This window comes from Chinchilla lanigera, unplaced genomic scaffold (genome assembly GCF_000276665.1).
Source record: "Chinchilla lanigera isolate Chin_1 unplaced genomic scaffold, ChiLan1.0 scaffold00012, whole genome shotgun sequence".
Lineage (NCBI taxonomy): Eukaryota > Metazoa > Chordata > Mammalia > Rodentia > Chinchillidae > Chinchilla > Chinchilla lanigera.
In genome coordinates this window covers 21,671,464-21,693,876 of record NW_004955413.1, presented here as the reverse complement: position 1 = coordinate 21,693,876, position 22,413 = coordinate 21,671,464, and the positions used below count along the sequence as shown (strand labels likewise).

General features: G+C 39.4%; 1 protein-coding gene across 1 annotated transcript in view; it reads left to right on the top strand.

Moving 5' to 3' along the window:
* Nucleotides 1-22,413, top strand: part of Itpr2 (inositol 1,4,5-trisphosphate receptor, type 2) — a gene marked incomplete in the record, with an annotated part of 429,938 nt that overhangs the window by 25,734 nt on the left and 381,791 nt on the right. The window contains 1 exon segment of the mRNA XM_013511399.1: nt 4,484-4,554. Within this exon segment, the coding sequence (XP_013366853.1) occupies nt 4,484-4,554 (71 nt within the window).

Sequence of the window (22,413 nt, the reverse complement as noted above, 5' to 3'; positions counted from 1 at the left end):
ATTAAAGTCTAAATTCCCTATTCAACACTTGTATTTTGGGCACATACTATGCTCCACTCCCTGTGCTGGGTAGCGAGCATCTAAAGAGTAAATCAAGCTGTAAAAGGATCTCATTGCTTATTGGAGACACATAGCTGGAGGTAGAGGGCAGTGAGGTAAAAGCTTCAAGTGTGGTTCTGTATGGTAATAGCATGTCAAGTATGGTGGGATCAGAGAGGGACACTCAGCCTGTGGAAGATGGGTGAGGGTGGAGTTTGTAGTTAATGAAAGTTCAGTGTTGGCTGGGGATTTAGCTCAGCGGCACAGCACCTGCCTGGCAAGCGCAACGTCATGAGTTCGATTCCTGGTACTGGAAAAAAAAAATGAAAAAATAAAAAATAAATACAAGTTCAGTGTAAACCACAAAAAATCTTGAAAAATCTCAAACCTGTAAACTTAGTCTTTTCTTTACGAGTGGAATGGGGATATGAAAACCGTACAATCTGTTAATAGTTAAAATAGTTGGTATATTAAGCTTTCTCATGCTCAAAATGAATATATTTTCTCCAGTTGTTGAGTTTCACATGCTCCTGTTAGGAATCATACATTTTATGTACATGTGTTAGATTTCAAAGTATATAGTCTTACTACATTTTTTCTGTTTGCCCTATCAGTAACTGAGAAGTATGTTGAAATCTACTGTGATAATATATTTGTTCATTTCTTGCTGTAGTTTTGTAAATTTTGTTTTATATATTTTTAGGGTTTTTTTTAACATATAAATTTAAAATTGTTATATCTTCTTAGGGAATGAAATACTTCTTACTGTGTACTGGCTTTCTTTATCCCAAATAAAGCTTTTTTTTTCCTCTTAAAAACTATTTCTTTACTATTATCACTGCTACTACACCATTCTTTTCATTAGTTTTTCCCTACAGTGTCTTTTTCTGACCTTTTGTTCCAGGTTTGACTCCTATAAATAGCATATACCTTGGTCTTTTTCATCCAATTGAAAAACTTGTCTTTTAGGTGAGAAGTTAGATTTTCAGAAAATGAAGTTTGTTATAATTACGGGCAAAGGACTGAATAGATATTTTCCAAAGGAAGACTTGCACTTGATTGAAAGGTATATGAGAAAAATACTCAGAGTCACTAATGACCAGGGAAACGCAAACAAAACCTCCATGGAATATACCTCATTCCTGATAGAAGGGCTATTACCGGAAAGACAAGCGATAACAAATACTGATTGGCAAGGGTGTGGAGAAAAGGGAACTCTTCTTCTCCGTGCTGGTGGGCATGTAAATTAGTATAGCTATCATGGAAAACATAGAGGTTACTCAAAACATTAAAAATAGAACTACCGTATGATATGGAAATGCAAGCTTTAGGTACTGAAATAAAGTCTGTATGTCAGAAAAGACATTTACACTGCTGTGTTTATTGGAGTATTGCCAACAGCCAGCAAATACGCAAACAAAGGCCGTGTCTTTTGCTTGATGGAATGTCAAATGAAAATGTGGTACACACATATACACACATATGCACGCACACGCACAGTGGAATGCCATTCGACATTAGAACAGAAGAAATTTGCAACAACATGAGAGAGTCCAAAGGACATTTTGCTGAGTGAAATAGCCAGGTACAGAAAGCCAGTACTGCATGATTTCCCTTCTATTCGGAATCTAGAAAAGTTGTTTCATAGAAAGATCAAGTGGTAGTTGCTAGGGGCCGGCAGGCAGTTGTCGGCGGAAATATGGTGATGCTGGTCAAAGGGTAGAAAATTTCTGTTGGATAGCATGAGTACATTCTGGCGACCTACTCTATACCATGGTGACTACACTTAATGTTTCTTATAGTTGAACATTGCTGAGAGTAAATTTTTAAACGTTCTTACATAAAAAATAATGGTAAAGTAACATTAGATTGATTAAATCATTCTACAGTGTGCACATATATCAAAGCATATTGTACAAATACATATAATTTTTATGCATGTAATATTTTTATATATATAATATTTCAACTTATAAGAGCTGGAATGGGAAACATTTTTCCTATATATACTTAATGAAGTATTGAGTGAATTGATGTTTGAGATAGTACATGATGAATACACTGGCCCTGGAGATAGATATTCAAGAAGAGACAGCTGGGAGACATTCTAGAAGTTGGTGCAACAACTGCCCTTAAAATCCCACTTGACTTTCTATTTATTTATTTATTTTTTTGGTTTTTCTCCGGTACCAGGAACCGAACTCACGACCTTGCACTTGCCAGGCAGGCGCTTTGCCGCTGAGTTAAATCCCCAGCCCCCCACTTGACTTTCAATGTCAATGATTGCAGTTGTCTTGCAACAGAATTCTTCCTCTGGATTCTTCATACCTCTGCTTTCTTCTCTTCTCTTCAAAAGTAGTTCCAGTTCTTTAAGTCTACAAGAAAAAATGGTTGTTCTTGTGATTTTCAGAGAAGTTTGTATAGAAGGAATAGAACACATTCTTAGAAGCGAAGTCATTTCTAATTATTATGGTTTTATCTGAGCTCTCAGTAATGGAAAACAGACCCAAATGTTTGCCTAGGTGCACTCGGACCTGATTATAGCTTTAGTTCCTATTTCTCTTGCTCACTGACCCTTCTAGGTGCGACCTGGTGGCATTAGGTGGAAACCTGTACTTCTCTGGAATGGGTAGGCGCAGCGAATGAGCAGAATGTTGGTGTCACTTACTATGTATTTTTTTTATATGCTCTAAACAAGACTGCTTTCTTATTATTGTATTTTGAATTCTTAACTTATCATGACGCATTAGAAAGGCTGACCTTTCCTTCATAGCATCTTAATTTAAGTATATGACATTCTTAGGACTGTTTGAAGCCTTTCGGAGTCAAAGTAAACAAACTGCAGTAGGACGCTGTGGAGGTTGGGTTTGCTTTCTCTTGACCCAGTGTGACTTCCTGTTTCTAAGAAAACAGCTTCTAAAGACTCTTAAAAGGAATTTCCTGCATGTCCTGTAACTCCTATAAAACCACATTTTAGTAAAGCGGCATGAATGAAGTACATATTTAAAAAAATCAAAAAAAGAACACTACTGCTTGACCAAATTAGCATTTTGTTTTGTGGAAATGAAATCCCATAGAAAAATCTGGTGATTTAGGAAGTGTCTGCCTCTGGTAATTAGATAAACTGGGAACCAAAAGTTTCATTTTGACGTGGTTAGTCATCCTTGTTCAGAGGGTTTATTTTGTGCTGGAGCTGATGTATGCTAGCAAGTCTGGTAAATACCTTAAAAAAAGAAAATTTCCATGGGCATCTCCGTTCATGTGAATTCACATACATATAGCTAATTCATATACGTGTCACAGTATTCTAGAAAAACCACCAGTTATCCCCGCCACTTATTCTGCGGATAGATGAACTTGTGAGTCTTTGGTAGCTAGGTTTTTTCTCGTTGGGCTTGAGATTCTTGTCTGCTGACTCTCAGTTCAGCTTCTCCCTCTTGGAATTGTACTAGACCTTGAGTTTTCTTACATATTTTAATAGGGATTATACTTGTTTTTTTCTAACTGCGAAGGTAATTCTTTCATTTGACTAACATTTGTTGGGCACTTGTTATGTACTAGGCCTTCTTCTAGAAGCAGAGGGTGGTGAAGAACAAGTCAGACAAGGTTCTTGATTGCTTTTAAATGAACTAAGTCCTTCTTTAAGGAGTGAATATGTGCCAGGAATCATGGTGGGTATTTTAAGAATAGGAAGTCGTTTCATCTTCTTAACAATTCTGTGAGGTAGGTCCTCTTACCCTTGTTTTACAGGAATAAAGGAGTCCCAAAGTCACCTAGACAGGATGTGTGTGAGGTAGATTTTGAATGTAGGCTGAATGCCCATTACCGCCTATGTCACTGTCACTCCATAGCTGGATCTCATAAACTTACCCCTTCCTTCTTACACACCAGGGGTGGGGAGAGAACGGAAAAGAAAAACGGTAACTCAATATTTTGTTGTGTTCCATTTTTTGTATGCATATTTCTGTGTATATTTGTAGAAATTGTGTGTGTGTGTGTGCGTTTGTGTCTGGTGGGAATATTATATTTTGAGCTGTTTATATTCACTCTGGATGCATGTGCCTGTATTTAAACATATGCGATTGTGATATCTTATGGATTGGTTAACGCTTATTTTCACAGCGCGTTTCAAACATTTGAAAGTTTTCTGTGTTTCCTTCAGTAGAATTTTAAATACCTCTGTAGTGTTCCATGGTTTGTCTCTGTCGTGATTTATCTAAGTAGTTTCCTACACTTAATAGTGCTTCCTGTTTTTCAGTTTCATAATCCTTGCTTTAATGAACATCTCTACAGCCAGATTTTTTGATAAATATACGATTATTAAGAAGTTTCTTAGTGAAGAATGGTACTAAAAGTCTCTGTAAATATTTATACGATATCCTTGTGCAGTCAGTGTTTTATGAATATGATGACGTTAACAGTGTAAACATACTTTCCCTTCCAGGTTAGTGGATGACAGATGTGTGGTACATCCAGAGGCAGGGGATCTTGCCAACCCTCCCAAGAAGTTCAGAGGTGAGAAATAAACATTTTTTTATTATGTGACCTAAGAGGGCAGATTACTTGTGTATCTTAAAATGAGTACTGTGCAAGCTTTATTGAATGTGAAAATTTCAACTGACACAGAACAGTCTTTCAAACATTTCTCCTTTGGTTTTCTTTCATACCTTGAAAGATTTACAGTGATAGAATAGCTTCAGTTTTTCTTTTACTGGATAATCGTCTGTCTGTTGAAAGGAAATCTTGGTAGTGAACTGTGAAGGATGATGTTTCAAGTGAGCAAACACAGCCAAATAATATTTATATATTTCTGTGGCAGTTGTATTATCAATGTTGTCGTGCTTCGATGTCAGCTCATTAATTTGTCTTTGTAAAAGGTTCGGGAGTGTGACGGTGATGCGTTAGCTTGGCTTTTAAAATAGCACCCCGAATGGTGTATAATCATGAATAATTGTCTTAGAACGCCTTTCTAAGTGTAATTTTAGAAGTAGCTTCATAATCTCCTTAGAAAAATTGGTCAGAGTAGGAGATGGATTAAACTCAACTGCTACAAAAGAAAGGTGAATGGGATGTGTAGAGAAACACAGAAAATTAAAACCAGTAGTTAAATCTTGCCAAAATCAATTTCATAATTTGTGTATGCTAATAGCAATAAATATAATTTAAAGCAGCGTTCATCTTGAATACCCAGTATGCATTCATTCTTGCAGAGGTGGGAGATGGCTTTCATAAAAGATGAAACAGCTGGAGAGGGTTGAAGGGATTCAACAGAACCTCTTTCCCAGCTCTAGATTGTTGCACTAGCATTTGGTAAACAGTTCTATGTTCTATTCTCTGTGATAAGTGCTTTATATACAAAAATCCCTTTATAAGAATATGTTGTTTTCCGCTAAACTCAGAACCTTTCAGAGAGTGACATTCATAATCTCTGTGCTTTGAATTAAACTGAGCACTTTGGATAACGAATCCAAGTTTTTCCTGAAGTGGAGAAAGCATGAAACAGGCTTTGGAAGATAAATGACCCTCTGGAAATTCTCATGAAGCCACTTAGCAGGGATGCTCCCTTAACCCTGGGAAAGTGAGGTTTTCTTGCCAGGGATGTCTCCTCTGAGGATGGACTGACAGTAAAACTACCACAGAGAAGCACTTAGATTACTCTGGTGAAATTGTGCAATAAAGGTGTGTAAAATAATTTCAGTGATAGAAGAGGGTAGAGAAATCTTAATGGAAGAACAAGCAGTATGCATAAAGGATGGGTCCATATTAGAAAGCATAAATTAGCAGCTTATATGAAGCTGCAGAGAGAATTAGTGCTTCTCAAAAGAGATCTGTCCCCAGGCATGGTGGCGCTGTCTGTAACTGCAGCACTCTGGAAGGCTAAGACAGGAAGATTGCAAGTTCAAGCCCAGCCTGGGCAATGTAGTGACTTAGCAGGACTCTATATCAAAATAAAATTATAAAGAGCTGAGGATGTAGGTAAGTGTGAAGGTCCTCAGTTCAACCCCCAGTGCCACACACAAACACACACACAGACACACTCACATACACACAGAAAGAGGAGGAAAATATGACCAAGGTGGAGGCCAAACTAAGAAGGTCCAGCAGGGTCTAACTGAATACTAGAAGGAGAGATTAGAGGGGATAGAGAGAGACAGTATGTGCGGGATATGGGTAAGAATATGGGTGACAATGAGTGAGATCAAATCCATCGCTAGACACTCCTTTGTGCAATGTAGACCATTAAAGACAAAAGAAAAATTTTAAAAGTGAGCTGGGACAACTCTGTACTTGTAACTAGAAGAAAGCTGATGTTCAGGTTTGACTGCTGGCTGCCTGTGTCCTCTTATGTAGGTCATCTAACCATTTTGAACCTCACAGGACATCTGTCATTGGCTGCTGGAGTACAGGTGGAAGATAAGAGCAATGCCTACCACCCGAGGTTTTGTAGTCCTGGGATCTTTCTGGAGAAAGTAAATGTAAAAGTGTGTTACACTATTATAAAAATGACAGTTAACTTACAGAAAGCCATAATGTGTTTCTGTTAAATGTACAAGCGGTGATTGAATGATACAGTGATATTTAAATTTTAAAGCGTTAGAGTAAAATACACATTGCCGAGAATGATAGGCTAAGCGAGTTTGAAGTAAGAGGGAGTATTTTTGGAGGACTTAATGGCATTGGGTCTTTTAACCTAATGCGTTTTTAAATTTAAACAGTCACTGAATTTTATTATCACCTCTCATGGATCAATTGTTGACAGTAATTTCTATTAAATAAAAGTAGTATGGTGGGTCCTCACCCACTTTGCTCACCAGATCTGCCCCTGTACAACTGGCTCTTCCCCCACTCAAAATGACCATGAAACGTAAATGTTTTGAATCAGTTCAAAACATTGACAGTCGTGATAGTGCAGCTATAGACATTCATGAAAGAGAGCTTCCAGAAGTGCTTTAGAAAGTGGCAAGAATGATGGAAGAAGGGTGCTTGAGGGACGGTGGAGTGCTGTGAGGGGGGATTAGTGGCAATGTATCTTTTAAAAGAATTTAAAAAAAAAAAAAAATCTAGACATTCACCATAGTTTTTGATCATACTTTATCTTTGACTCTGCCTTTATGTTATAATGTCTTCCAGGACAGGATTTTATTCTGTTATTTTTATGTTTCTCAGGCATATAATTTTATGTATACTGTGGCCATTTGATACTTCTAGATGAGATAGCCAGACTTTCCCTGGGATCATGTGACAAAACATGGCTCCTCAGGTGCCCCAGATTTCGCTGCCATGGACCTGGGCAGCCATTTTCTTCTGTTGGTCAGGAAGATTTTTCAAGGATAAATGTTTAGGGTTTGTGGCTGCCTTACCTCTTTTTTCTCTTTCCCAGTAAAGTACATTGTTTTAAAGTGCGAAGATTATTTTGGAGAATGTGAGGGAACCCTAGGGTAGCAGCCCCATACCCGAGAGGTAAATACGTTCAGATACTTGGTCCCCTATTATTCAGTGGGCACTGGTTCAAAGTATGAGTCACTCTTTCAGCAGCTCCATCCTTGGGCTGAAACACTGGCTCTTCCTGTAATCTGATGCTTTGGGTCATTATCCGTGCTCATTCACTGTCATTTTCTGCTTCTAGTTTAAGACTAAACCATTTATCTTACTTCTTTCTCATTGGAAGAAGGGCTGGGTCTTTCCTACATGAGACTCAGGTTCTCTCTTGTCGGAAAGCTCAGTACTTCTTCATGATTTATCGGCCCTCATCTTGACAGAGCTGGGAAGAGCATTCCCTGAGCTGGGCTGGCCCCTGTCCTCTTCTTCGTACCGTCCAGCAGCCAGGGGCAAGCACCGTTGTCCCAAATGCCTCATCCTCTCGCGTAGCTTCTTCTGTACAGTGTTTGCCTTTTAGAAACATCATTTTCTGCGTGAATGCGTTTCCTCTGATCCCTTCAGCTGTAAAAGTCATTGCTGTTCATGGAGGAGCCTCCCAGAATCCCCCTCCTGGTGTTTCCAACCTTTTCTGCCAGGTTTCCAGATCGCTGTTCCTTATCGTTGCTTTCTAGAGAACACCAAGAACCAGTAGTTCACCGGCAGTTCAGGTGCACAGTCCTTTTCTCTTGCCTCGGCCGGGCATATGGTACTCTCAAATCAATTTTAAAAGACTTTTGGTTTGCATATGTCTGCTATTTTTTTTGTTCAAGTGAAGTATATCATTTCAGTGCTTTGGGGCAGTATAAGTAAATCTACCACTCCTCCGATGTTTGAATGGACCACCAAAGTCCCAGATAAAGTTGAAATGATTTTTCCCAAATACACACAGCTGTGAGTGAGCGTTTTCTCCACTGTGTCCCAGTTATGTTGCTTACCAACACAGGAAACTATATCCTAACAAGTAAACAACTTCCAAAGGGTTATTTAAAACCCAGGGGACAGCTATGTTTTCAATAGAAATCCCACAATGAGAACATGATTAACAGAAGCACAGCAGATTAATCTTAAGAAACAAAAATCCCTTTGGTGACCACATTGTCCCTATTTTTAAAATATAAACTTGAAACTTTGGAATAAACTTGGATATACAGAAGAGTTGTAAAAAGATAGTACAGAGAGTTTCCTTCTACTGTCTCTGTGAATATTTTCATGTAACCATGGGACATTTGCCAAAACTAAGAAATTGCCCAGTTGCGCATTAACTTGAGTAAATTCCAGACTGCGTTTGAATTTCCCCAGTTTTTCCACTTCTTCAGGGTCTCATGTTGCGTTTGGTCATCATGTGTCCTTCATCTTCTCTGCTCTGTGACCTTTCTGCAGAGTTCTCTGCTTTTTTGACCTTGAAGTTTTTGAAGAGTACAGGCCAGGTGTTTTGTAGGCTGTCGCTTGATGGATGTTGCAGTTAGGAGTAGGCTAGGGTTAAGGATTAGAGAAGCGGACCGCAGACGCTACGTACCCTTTCTGTACTGTGTCAGGAGGTGTACAAGAGCAACATGATTCATAACTGGTTTTCTTGTGGGTATACCGTTTAGCCTTCCTCCTTCACACTCAGTTATGGCAGTTATTTGAGTTTACACTGTGTTCTTTTGGTTTTTCTTTTTCTTTCCTAGATCTTTTGTGTACTTCTCCATTCTCCAGAAAACACTTCTCTAAGTATGGATCTTTCCCAAACTCTGTGTGTACTGACACATGTGCCTTTCCATTAGGAGGAGAGGCAGATACAAATCAAAGCATGAGAGGTTTATTTGTCTTTCAACCACAAGGGCAATAAAAACAGAAGCAAGGGAGAAGCCAGTGAGCCAGGCCTCAGGAGGGCTGAGGGAAGAGAAGACACCCTGTTCTCTTGGCTGATTAGGTTCTCTCCAGGGTATGGGCTGGGAAGTTCTAACTCTGAGATGCTTTTGCTATACTGGGGATTGGAACCAGTGGTTAAGCAAATGCTTTACCACTGAGCTATATCCCCAGCCCTTTTTTGTTTTTTATATTGCCCAGGCTGGCCTCGAGCTTGGGATCTTTTTGCCTTAGCCTCCAGAGTTGCTGGGATTATAGGCAAATGTCACTATGCCTGGCTTTCTGTAATCATTTGACACTTGATAATTTCATGATTCACCAAACCTAACATAGGCCCACTTATGGCACACCACAATTCATTTTCAAGTAATAAATCAGAATACTCCAGAAATCAGCACTGAAATAATTTCTGTACAGTGCAAAAGCAGGTAGTGAAAAATCAGGGACTTGAAGGGAGGATCGACAAGATCTTTTCTTGAACCCAATTCCTCAGGTAAGTTAGGGAAGTCACTTGAAGACATGGTTTCACCTTTTGCCTCCACTTGTGGAGGTTAGGCCATTAAATGACAAGATTTTGCCAGATAGTCGCTGTGACTTTTATGTGGTTGAGTATGGCAGCGTTTGCTAATGCAGTAATGCTCCTCTAGGATCCAGTTACAAATACTTCCTCCATCACCTTTAACAATTGCTATATTGAATTTCTTCAGATTTGGCATTAGTGTAATTTAAAAAATGAAGAACTATTTTAGATTTGAAATCAACTAATATTTATTGAGCATTTAGTACATGATCCACTGTGCTTGAGACTTCCTATGAATTATTTAGTCAACACCATCATCTTATAAACTAGGAATTGTCGCTATTCCAGTTTTACAGCTGAGAAAGTTAAGTTTGGCTATGCAACCATCTTTCAGGTCGCTGAGTTTACTAGTGGCAGAACTGAGATTTAAACCAAGTTTTATGACTCCGGAGCGGTTTGTTTTTAACCACTGTAACATATATCTTTTCAGTTGTGCCCACCTATAAATTCTACCTGTTGGTCCTGTAAAGCCATGTAGATTACATCTAATCTTTCAAACAATAACTGTGTTTGTTTAGAGTGATCATATTCCCACAGATCTTTTTCTTCTACAGTCTCTTTTTTGGTTTTGTTGTGTTTTGATTCCTTAGTTCTTCTACCTGTTGCCAGCTACAAATTGTCCAGGAATTTCTGTGGTCTTCCTCATACTGCCTTGTTTGTTTTCTCCTTAAGCTCCTGTTTGTTAATTTAACTCCTGGAAGTGTGGAAAGAACTAAACAGAACAGTTGAGTTTGTTCTGATAAGAATCCCTCTTTTTTTGAAGGTAATGTTTGCAACCCAAGATCCTTGAGCTTTCTTCAAGGAAGATTTCTTCACTCATCCAAGTTTTTAGCTAACCCCAAAATCCCAGCGTGAGAATTTGCTGCTCACAGAAGTTTAGATAATGGATTTGCAAGGCAAGAGCTATATGATTTCTATCAAAAACTTTTAAGTCTTCAGTTGTATGTTAATACTACTGTACCGTTTCTGGGTAGTATGGTAGGTCATCACGTTAGTAACCCTCTACTGCTAACTCCCTATTACTAAACTCTCAGGGGCTGGGGAAATTGGATAAGTTTACTCTTCTCAGTGAGGTTTTAGAGGAGGGGTGAAAGGTGTCATGAAAACAAATTGCTTTGCCTCTTACTTTCTCCTTTTGAACAGGTCAGGATACTAGAAGTGCCTGTACTTTAAAATAGTTTGTCTTGGAGGCTTGTGGTTCTGAGTTACAAAATAGGACCACATGGAGAAGCTCATAATTGCTACTGAAAGCAGCACTTATGCAATTAATTGTGTGTGTAAACCATGAGTGATCTATGAGTTTTGATTGATTTGGGGCTTTAATTATGAGGTTGAATTCTCTTGCTTAAGAATTGAACAGGCAGGAAAGTAACAAAAGTGGTGCTCATAGGTCAGTAAAGTAAGACCAGTTCTCTAGCCCCTTCCCTTTTGAATTATATGAATAGGGCCACTTTTCATGAGCTATAGGCTCATGTGTGCAAGTGTCCTCCTCATGTTGTGTATGAAATGAGTTGTCTAAATTTCTTTTCAGTACTGAGTAAATATCCGTTCTCTGTGAGCATTTTAATAGCCAAGACTACTCTTTCCAAGAATGGAACATCTTTAATATCAAAATTGTGAACTCAGAGTGCTGTGACGGCCTTTCTCCACGTCATCTTACTCAACACTTCATAGTCCCGCCTCTACAAGTGTGGATGCCACCCTTTAGAGCAGTAAAGAACATGTACAAGGTCACACCGCCGCTAGATGGGAAGGTAGGCTTGATGGAAGCTGGTGGTCTTTAATCCTAAAAGACCTTGGGTATGGTCTGCAGATGCACTTGATGTAGAGTATGTACAGTGTAGCATGTGAACTAGTTGTTGTGGTTCAGATGAGTCAGAAATAAATGCTCCTTTTGAGGAATTTGTAATCTAATGAGGGAGATAAGTTGTGTCTGTAAATAATTATAACTCAAGGTAGAAAGTGATAAGGGCTAAGTAAAAAGGTATGGTGGGAGAATGGACTTTTTGCTTTCCTGTTTGGAGTAGTGAGGAAAGATTCTCGGCTAAGAGAGCAATTTGTCTGAGAGATTTACACCCATAAGGAAGACACCTGGGCTTCTCTGGCCCAGGCTGCACTTTTCATGAAGGAGGGTAATGTTTAGTGTGCAAAGCTATGCTTCATTTCTTCTTTATGTTGTAATGGAATGTTTGGTATTCTTTTAATAAGTAAACTGAGGTAAAAGCACCAAACCATTAGCTCAGTAAATTTGGTCTTTTGCAAATGATACCCACATAAAAACGTTAGCTGAAGGTGACAAAAGGTATTCTACTGCTGCTACTACTACTGACTAATATTTATGTAGTCCATACTATGTCAGGTGATTTTCTGACTGAGTCATGTTTTATTAATCTATTTAAGCATCATGCAACCCTATGAGAAATATGTTAATATTTAAATGATTATCCCTCTGTATTAGAGAAGGTGCTCTCATGGAAATTTCTTTTTAAACACCCCAAAACACAATGTCTTGTATAAGTAGAAGTCTGTTTCTTTTTCACTTAATAGTTTCTAGGTGAGTGACCCAGGACCACTTGGTCATTCTCATGACTTTCAGAGTTGCCCCTGTAGTCTTTACTTCCCTGTCAGTGGGATATAAATCCAGGGAAAGTAGATTCTTTTTACAAAAGGGCACTGGAATGTCTTATACCACTTCTACACGTATTTCGTAGTCATATGGAATACTGGACTCCATGGTGGCCCCGCAAAGGACAGTTCCAAATCCTTCTGTCCACACGCTATGAGTGCGACCTTATTTGGAAAAAGGATCTTTGGCAATGTAATTAAGTTAAGCATCTTCAGATGAAATCTTTCTGGATTTCCAAGGTGGGTCCTACATCCAGGACAGGTGTTCTGGACAGAAGAAGAAAAGGCCTACACAGAGGAGAATGGCATTTAGAAACAGACAGAAAGTGGAATTTTGCTTCTACAAGCCAGAGAATACCCAGAACCCCCAGAGCTGGAATAAGCAAGAGAGCATTTCCTCCCCCAGCCTTCAGAGCAACTGTGGCCTTGGTGACACCTTGACTTCCAATTTCTGGCCTCTGGAAGTGCAATTGAATAAATTTCTGTGGTGTTAAGGTATCAGTTTGGTTACTCATTGTAGCAGCCACAGAAAATGATTGTTATGCTGCAAATGGAAACCTGAAAACTGCCTCAAGGAGGAAGAGAATGGATATGGATGGGAGTTAGCATTTTCTGCCATATCTGATTTTTGTAGATAAGGAAATTGAAGCTCAAGGAAGTTAAGTTATTTTCCCAAAGTTATGCCTCCAGGAGGAAGCCAAGCTATGATTGAGATCCAGATCTTTAGCCACTAACTAGACTTCCCTCAAAGCTGGGAGCCTGTGAAAGTACATGGAAGAGGAATACAGTTTGCTTTGGAATTCAGAGGGATGGAGGAAAGCTGGAGCTATGGAGGACCAGGCAGTTGTTAAACAGGTGGCGAGGAAGGGGTTGAGGCGAAGGAAACGTCCTAGCTGAGGCGCAGAGGTGTGAATTAGCATGACTGGCTTGTGGTGTGGCTTTGAGAAATGCTTAAAGCTTAGGAAATTCGTGAGACTGGCAGAACTGAGCTTAGAGAAGGATCCATGTACCTTGGGTGCTGTGCTGATACATTTGATTTTTACTTTGAAGGCAGTGGGGCTACCCTTCTTGGTCCATTATCACATTTTATCACCAGGACTCTCACTCATTTCTGATGGTATACACAGTGCTACAGACACCTTTGAAAATAATTTGGCAGTTTCTTAGGAAATCCCACATGCAAATACTAGGAACTCCACTTTATGAATTTTAAGTTCACACAGAGTTCTTTCCATGCGTGTTTATAGCAAAACCTGGAAGTAACCAGAACATCCATCAGCTGTTGAGTAGGTAAGAAGGGCATGCAATGGTACATCCAACGCGGTGGAACACTATTCAACAGTGAAAAGTAATGCACTACTGATATACCCAACCATGCAAATGAACCTTAAATGCATTAGGTTAAGTGAAAGAAGCCAGATTTGAAAGGCTATGTAATGTACAACTCTATTTATTTGCTCTTCTGGAAAGGCCTGATTCAGGAAAAGTGAATTTGGCTGACTCAGTATTCAAGAGGTGTTTAGGAGTTCAGTTGATCCAGAAATACATTTGACTTCACTGAAAAATGATTGTCTCTTGGCACTACATTTGTGTGACTTCCTTTTTACCTGTAAGGCTGTGTGTGGGGGAAGATAGAGGCTTTATTCATTCAGTTCTTTGCCTCTCCAGGCCTTCAGAGGAAGGTTTTGGTGAGGTCTTCAGATATGTGTATGGTAACAGTTCTACTTATGGGCAAATGGTATGGAGGGTTAGCTGTTTCTACCTATGCTGTATTTACTATTGACTTTGTACTATTTAGGATTCATTCCAGTAGAATTTCTTTTGAAAAGTGTACTTTTTCAATAATATAGTTTCTAGGAACACACTGCAGTGAGAAGGACGGGCTGTTGTACAACTGAAGGATTGTCAGTTAATTAAACAGTGGATCTTTTTAGGTAAACCACTTCCCCATCCCCTCTAATCTTATCATGCATTAGGCATATTAAAAGGCATATTGAAATGTCAAAGCAGTTTTTACGTGCTCTGTAGGATAAGTAAAAAATATCTCCAGTGGGAGCGTGACTGTTTACATACATATTTATTATTTCAAGTGGAAATGTGCATGAGTTAAGATTGTGCTTCTATGGTTTCATGTGGTATGTGGGGCTTGCTTTTCTCTTGTCTAGTATTAAAATACTTTATGTTGTTTATAAAAATCTCCATATACCTTATTTCTTTTTTTTTTTTTTTCCTGTACCGGGAATTGAACTCAAGATCTCATGCTTGCCTGGCAGGCGCTGTGCCGCTGAGCTAAATCCCCAGCCCCTCCATGTACCATCTTAAGGCTCAATAATCATTCACTTTTTCTACTTACCATGGGGAGTTTAGATAAAAGATCAGCTTGTGCACTGTATATTCAAGTCCAAGTCAACTGCCTCCCCTTCCCAGGTGTTGACTTAGTGAGTGAACAGTTTAAAGATCTTCTCTGACCAGGTGCCCTTGTTTATAGTATGTGGTTTTTCAAGGTAAATAAGGAATTTCAGAAGAAAGCAAACATTGCTGGCGGTTGGCAGTGTTTATTTTCCAAATGCTTGGAAGTGGTGTAGAAACTTTGTGTTTTAAAGAATAAGGGGGATAATAATCAAATCAAGCAGAACCCACAAATAGACACACAGCCTCAGGTGGTCAGGTACTACTGATCCATCCTTGTTTTCCTCCAGCCTTGGTTGCTCCCCATTTTAATACGGGGGCCCCTGCAAAGAGAGATTCATATCCTGAAAGCAAAAAGTGATGGGGTCCCCAGGAACATGCTGTCTTGGTACCTCTCTAATGTTTTCCTGAAGGACTGAGATTGGTGTGTGTGTGTGTGTGTGTGTGTGTGTGTGTGTGTGTGTGTTTATGTTCCACCTGAAGACTTGGAGATGGTTAAACTTCAATTTTTAGAGGTCTCAAGGTTCTTAAAAGATGATAACATGCTTATCTAGATGTCTTATCCTGGAGTTATTGGTAGGCAAAAAGTGCTTTCTTAGAGTAGCATTTTCTTTCTTTCTTTTTTTTTTAAGAGCAGAATATATTTATTGAGGGAAAGAAAAGAAAGCTTCTGTCCAGAGAGGAACAGAAAGGGGGCCCAAGTGGGTTACCCAAGACTCTCTCTTTTCTAGGGACTTTTATAGAGCAAAACCATGAGGTCAGGTGGATCCAAGGTAGGGGAAAAATGGACAAAACTATAGTCAGTCAATAGGAATTGTTCATGTAAAATTGATTAAATTGGGATCAAATGGGTAAGCGAGTTGCGTAGCAAGTGGGCATAAATACAGAACAGGGGCTTTTCCTGTAAGGGGTTGGGTCAGTGACTCTTCAAGGTGATCACTACCTATTTAGAATATCAATCCCTGATGTCCATCCCTAGGGAGGTTTGTGGGTGCATTTGTTTAGTCCTTTGTCTTGAGGTCTGTCCCACAGCAAATAGTATCTTTCATGTTGGCTCCTTCGAGGGGCCTGGCCCTGTCTGACTGCCTATAATTCTATCTAACTCAGCTGCCTATAACATTCCCCCCCTCTGAAGAAGTAATCTGAACTGCCCTGAAGGAGTAACAGACGATGACCACTCTGGCTTCTTCAGGCTGAAAGGGGTCATAGTTGTTGATTTGCAGTCAGAGATATTCTTCAGAGGGTCTATCTAAAGGCTCTTGATAGACACCAAGTGTTTTCATCTTGGGTAGGTGTATAGCTTTAAATCTCATGGAGACAAAGCTAAAGAAACAATTAAGTATGCATGGGCCAAATAATAAGATCAGCAGGATTATTATGAATATAGTCAACAAAGATTTTCACCAAGAGGAGGCTGTAGCGGCCTCCCATAGAGAAGATAAGGTCAGAGCTATGAGCTTCGCTAGTTAAGCGCTAGTCCCAGGTGTAAGTGAGGAATTTTGAAGAGTCTGATGTGGAGTTACCATTGCATACCCTGCCTTCCTTGTCCCATTTTCTATGAAGGAGCTGCCATCACAGAAAAGGGTCAAATCAGGATTAGTAAGGGGTGTGTCTAATAAATCTCTAGCTGCATATGTATGGAGAATTACCTGTTCACAGTCATGTCTTGGACTAGCATTTTCTAAAAGGCAGAAAGCTTCAGCTCCGTTTAGAAATAGGGCTGTGAACATTTGTCCTACTTATATATGCCACATGAAGTGCTGGTGCAGGTTTCATTATTGGAAGAAGCCTCACAGTTATGCAGTTTGAATTCTGATTATATCTGCATAATTAAATAGCTGAATGTGGGTAAATATTGGAAAGGCAGTGGATAGTGAAAGCTGGGTGGTTAGGTTGGGAGTTAGGTTCTATAATGTCGTCACGTAAAAGAAAAAAGTCCAGTGCCCCAAATGTCGTATTAAAAAATAATGTGACTCTCCAGTGTTTAAATGTGAAAAACAAAGCAAAAAACAATCGAGTCTAGTATTTTAACTAAGAGAAATAACAGTGGAAGTCCTTTAATTCCTGTTTCTTTCTTTATCCTTGCTTTCCTTCATCATATGCGGCCAGCACTGTAAAATTAAAGGTAGGTATTTCCAGTACGTAATTGGCTTATCCCTACGTCAGCAAGAACAAGATAGCTCCTTAATTCACTAAAATCCAGAGAATGCAGAGAAGTGTCCTGCGGGCTTCTAATATTCTACCTTTCCTTCTTTGCCATCCTAAAGTTTAATAAACAGTGCCATCAAGAACTGATTGCTTTCCAAAAGCCTAGAAATGCTGATTCACTTGAATAAAGCCTTTGGCACTTGCAGACCCGTCACTCTTTGTGGAGAAAACAAAGGCCATTGGGAGAATGTGTTGCATGTGCCCTGTGAGTCCTGACAATACAGTGCAGAGCAACCTAGCGACATGCCCTGGCTATGAATTGGTAGCAAAGAAAGCCATAGGCGAAGACACCGGGGCTCTTCCAGATCTTTTGGGGGAGGCTCTGTAAGATCTAACTATCTTCACAATGATTACGAGGCATTCTTTGCTTTTTCTAGTCTCATGGTTTCTTGAGCATATGGCATTTTCCAGAGAGTACATGAAATTTGATGGTGTTATTGCTTTGTTGGCTAAGGAAATGTGTGCTTGTATTCTATTATATTGCATGGTTTAGTTCTGGTTTGTTGTAATACAGCAACTGTCTGTAGAAACAGCCCACAGTGAGGAACCAGGAGAGAGGAAGAAGCTTCACTGAGCTACGGGAAGCAGCATGTGTCAAAAGCAGGAGATAGACAAGAACCATGGGCAAGGAAAATGGTTACATAATCAGGAAATCAGGGCACACAGGCAGACAGGGCAAACTAAGGAAACAAGAGAAAGACTATTTTCTGTAAGTTTCTGGGGGTCAGCATTCCATCTTTATCTGTGCACTTAGAATGAGATGGGTCTTCGACTGCTGTGGGATTTTTGTGTAGAGAGATCAGACAGTGAGGCCTTTTTCCCAGGAAGCAGCTGTATTTGAGCTGGCACTGACTCAGCAGATTTGTATCCACAGTCTGAGTGCCAAGCATGGCATGGTTACACCCTTTTATGCAATTTTTGTGTCTTTGTCTCCTTTATATGGCTATCCACTAACATTCTACAGTCTGGGTGGATATGATTTATGTTACAGAGTTACATCAGAACTACAGGTACACAGAGGCTTATATCACTACATTGTCAAAGTTCCCACCCCACACATAGGGAGGGGCCCTACCACATGGAGAGTATTTGTGAATGATTATATTGATAAGGATAAAGATTGAGGACTCAAGAATAATTTTGAGACACATGTTTATCACAGGATTAGTTATGGAGGAAATTTAAGTATACAAAGGAAAGAAAAAGACAATACATTATGATGTTGGCTTATGAGGGGTCTCAAGTTTTCAAGTCATAGGTAATGACATTAGAAAATGGGAAGTGAAAAAAAGCTTTATGTAAGATTATATAGATAATATATACCCAGTATCTATAATATATGTGCATGTGTATTAGTCAGCTTTTTCTTACTGTAATAAAATACCCAGCACAGGGTACTTATGAGAAAGCACAAGAAGTTTATATGAAGCTCAGTTCTGGAGACTCAAGACCATCGCGCTGGGATTTGTTCAGTTCCTGGCTGCATCACACCATGGCAGAAAACGGGAGAAAAGAAGTGATTACATCTTGAATCAGGAGCACGAAGAGTGGGAGGGACCAGACCCGTACCTTTCACAACAACCCTCTTGTGTTAACTACCAAGGAGTCCTGTGAACAGTGTCAAAGGTCACAGGAGAATTACCCTCATGACCTCAGTCTCCTAAGAACCTTCACCAAGCCCCACCTCTGAGAGGATAAGCCTCCAATCACCAGACTCTACTCAAACCATAGTTAGCAGATATGCATACATGTATGTTGGCAAATGCACCTGTCCCCCTAGACAAAGATATGCACCAAAATGATAACTGTGTTAACTCTGGGACAGTAACAGACATGGCTTTTCACCCTTTATCCTCTAGATTTTCCATTCCCTCCAAGTGATCATACATCAATTTTATACTTGTAAAGAAGCCTAGGTTTTAAAGCGTATTTCCATATTTTTACACCACTGGAAAAATATTCCAGTCAGTTTTCATATTTGAAGAACTGCTCAGAGTCTGGAGGTAGCAGAGGCAGGAGCGAATTCTAGGCTGAGAGGAGAGCACTAGCAGCAAGGTGATGCCTACCTATACCCAGGGGAAGGCACAGATGCAAGGCTGCTTTAATTGTGCTGCAATTCCTGACTCTCCCTGTGAAGAGCTTTGACAATCTCCAGGCTCAGAAAGAGGCTTGATTCCTTTAGGGGTAACCAGGAAAAGACAACAAAGCTTGTAGCGTTGAGAATGAGAAAATAAAGAAGGAATTGTTGGTGTATTGGCAACTTTTGCCTGCCCTTCGCCATTTGGAATGGGTAAAATCTAGACTTATAATAGGAGGAAATAATAATGAAAAGTATGTATTAATATATGCACATACATATGTACATCTGCTGGCTAGTATTTTTGGTGGTTTGAATTTTCTGGTGTTTTAGAACATAAACTATCCTAGTTTGCCTCAATTCTACTTGTTTTCATTTTTTCTTCAAAGTAATAGGAAATTTGGGGGATATTTCAAATTAAGAGGAACATATACAAAAATTAACTTAAAGTGAATCATAAAGCTAAATGTAAGAATTAAAACAAATGATTAGAAGCAAAAACAGTAAATTTTTGTGAACTGGGGATATGCATTGATTTCTCAGATATAACAGCAAAAGCACGACAAACAGGGGAGAAGGGCTGGGGATTTAGCTCAGCGGCACAGCGCCGGCCTGGCAAGCACAAGGTCGTGAGTTTGATTCCCAGTACTGGAAAAACAAAACAAAACAAAACAAAAAAACAAAACAAAAAAACAAAAAAAGGGAGGGGGGAGAAAAAGGCAAAATCTGGATTTCATCAAAATTTAAAAATTTGTGCTTTAAAGAATACCATCAAGAAGGTGAAAAGATAAGGCACAGAATGGGAGACAATATTTGTAAACCGTACATCTGATGAGGGATTTGTATCTAGAGTACATAAAGAACTGCTATAACTCAATAACAAAAAGATAGCCTGTATTAGTCAGCACTTTCTAGAGTCAAATGTAGAAAAGTGCAAGATGTCTGAGCACTTGAAACCCGAAGGATCCAGTTAAGGGCTTGGAACCCGTGGCAATGTCCTGTGCACGTCCATGTCAGGAGGCTGAGGGATCCGTGACTGGAGACCGAAGGATCTGCCTTGGGAAGACCCAAGGGCCAGTGGTGGAAGCACCAGTGTCTACACCAAAAGGCTGAAGGATCTGTGCCAGAAGGCTGAGGGATCTGCTGAAGGTCAGGAGATGACCTGAGGATGGAAGCTCCCCGGAAGAAAGAGAACAGCCAACTGTCCTTTCAAGAAAAGCCACCGAAACTCTCCAAAGAGAAGCAACCACAATGAAGGTCTTCCAGGTAAATTGTGAAATCCGCCCCTCCTGTTCTCCTTTTATACCATTCTGACAGTAGTCCTCCTGCAGTGGGTGTTCCGTGCCCTGAACCACTCTGACTCATTTCAGTTGGATGTTCCCACTCGAGTTGACAACTAGTTATTTCACCACCACACAACCCAGTTGAAAATGGGCAAAAGATCTGAACAGATATTTCTCCAAAAAAGGTATAAACAGAGTTTGTAAGCACAAGAAGAGAGCTGAACATCCTTAGGAATCTTCAGCAAAATGCAAATGCAAACAACAGAGATACCACTGCAGATCCACTGGACTGGCTACTTTCAAAAGAAAAACAGATAATAGCAAGTGTTATTCAGAATGCGGAGATACTGAAACCCTTGTACACGGAGGCTGGGAATGCAAAGTGGTGTAAGACTTTGAAAACCAATCAGGAGCAAAATGCTAAAATAGAATTACCATTTGATTCTGCAGTCCACTCTTAGGTATATACCTGAGAGAGATGAAAACTTGTATCCACACTAAAACTTGTATCATGAGTATTCATAGCAGCCCAAAGCGGAAATACCCCAAATGCCCATCAGCTGATAAATGGATAAACACAAGGTGGTATTTGCTTAGAGGGGAAAATTATTTAGCCATAAAAAGTAAAACAAGTATTGAAATATATTACAGCATGGATGACTCTTGAAAACATTATGCTATGTGAAATAATCTAGTCACGAATTACCACATACTGCATGAGTTTATTTAAATGAAATGGCCAGAAAAGGCAAATCTATGGAGAGATAGAGTAGATTAATGGTTGCCTCGGATTAGGGGAGAGGAGTTTGGAAAAACTGTGAGTGCAAAATTTCTTTTTTTGAAGTGATGAAAATCTTCAAAAATTAGTTTATGGGGATGTTTGCACAGGTGTGAATATACTAAAAACAGCACACTTTAAACAGGTGAATTTAATGCTTTATATTTTTATGTGAATAAAGCTGGTAAGAGCACAGATGTGTAGCTACCATATGTTAACATTCCCTGATAATAAATTACAAGTTAAAGCAATGTGCTGTGTCCTGTCTGACTAATTAGTCATAATATGTAAAAATTAGAAACTTCAAGAGAGGCTATTTGGAAATAGACATACTTACACCGAGTCAAGAACGATAAATCGATGCAGACTCTTTGGAGAGCTGTTGTTTCAACATTTTATAACGGGAGGACAATATAAAAGCAACCAGCAAGCAAAGAGTTATGATCTTACGCATTCAACTGTCATCTCTATTTGTGCAACTTAATGGATGCACTCTCCAGCTCAGAAAGTTCATCATTTACAACAGTTCTTGAATCAGTATAGGATGGGCAAAATTCAAAGCAAATGGAGATACCTGGTTGTTTAGCTGCACGTCTCATAGAAAATATACTGTTTTGTTTGCTTAACATACAGCGTGCTGGGTTATTGCCTCAGTTTTGTTTACTCGAAGTACTGTTTTGGCTTATGTCAGTCAGGGCTTCCTTGCTGTCTTGGCAACAGATCTTGATGGAAAAGCCTGGAAATCCTCGCAGTGAAGGTCTTTATTCCAGTTAGGTCTTTGGATAGGCCACAAGTAGTTAAAAAATTTCCACAAGGACTTTTTTTTTTTTTTTTTTTTAAAGCTGTGCTCTTCATAATAGCTTAAAAAAAAAGAAAAACAGAACCTATGTTGCTCATTTCTCCATTGCAAGTATCAAAGTGCTTAGCACACACTAGGCACTCACTAAATATCTAATAAATGAGTCTGGGATGCTTTATTTTTTTGTTAGACTTCTCTGTGTATTTGCTGTAGCTCATCATTAAGGAAAATTCAAAACAAAACACATCGCTTTATTCTTATTGCTGTAACATTTTACTAATAAGGACTGAAAGAAATGTTGCTTTTGAAATCCTGTATTTTGAAATCTTTTCCTTTGAAAAGATT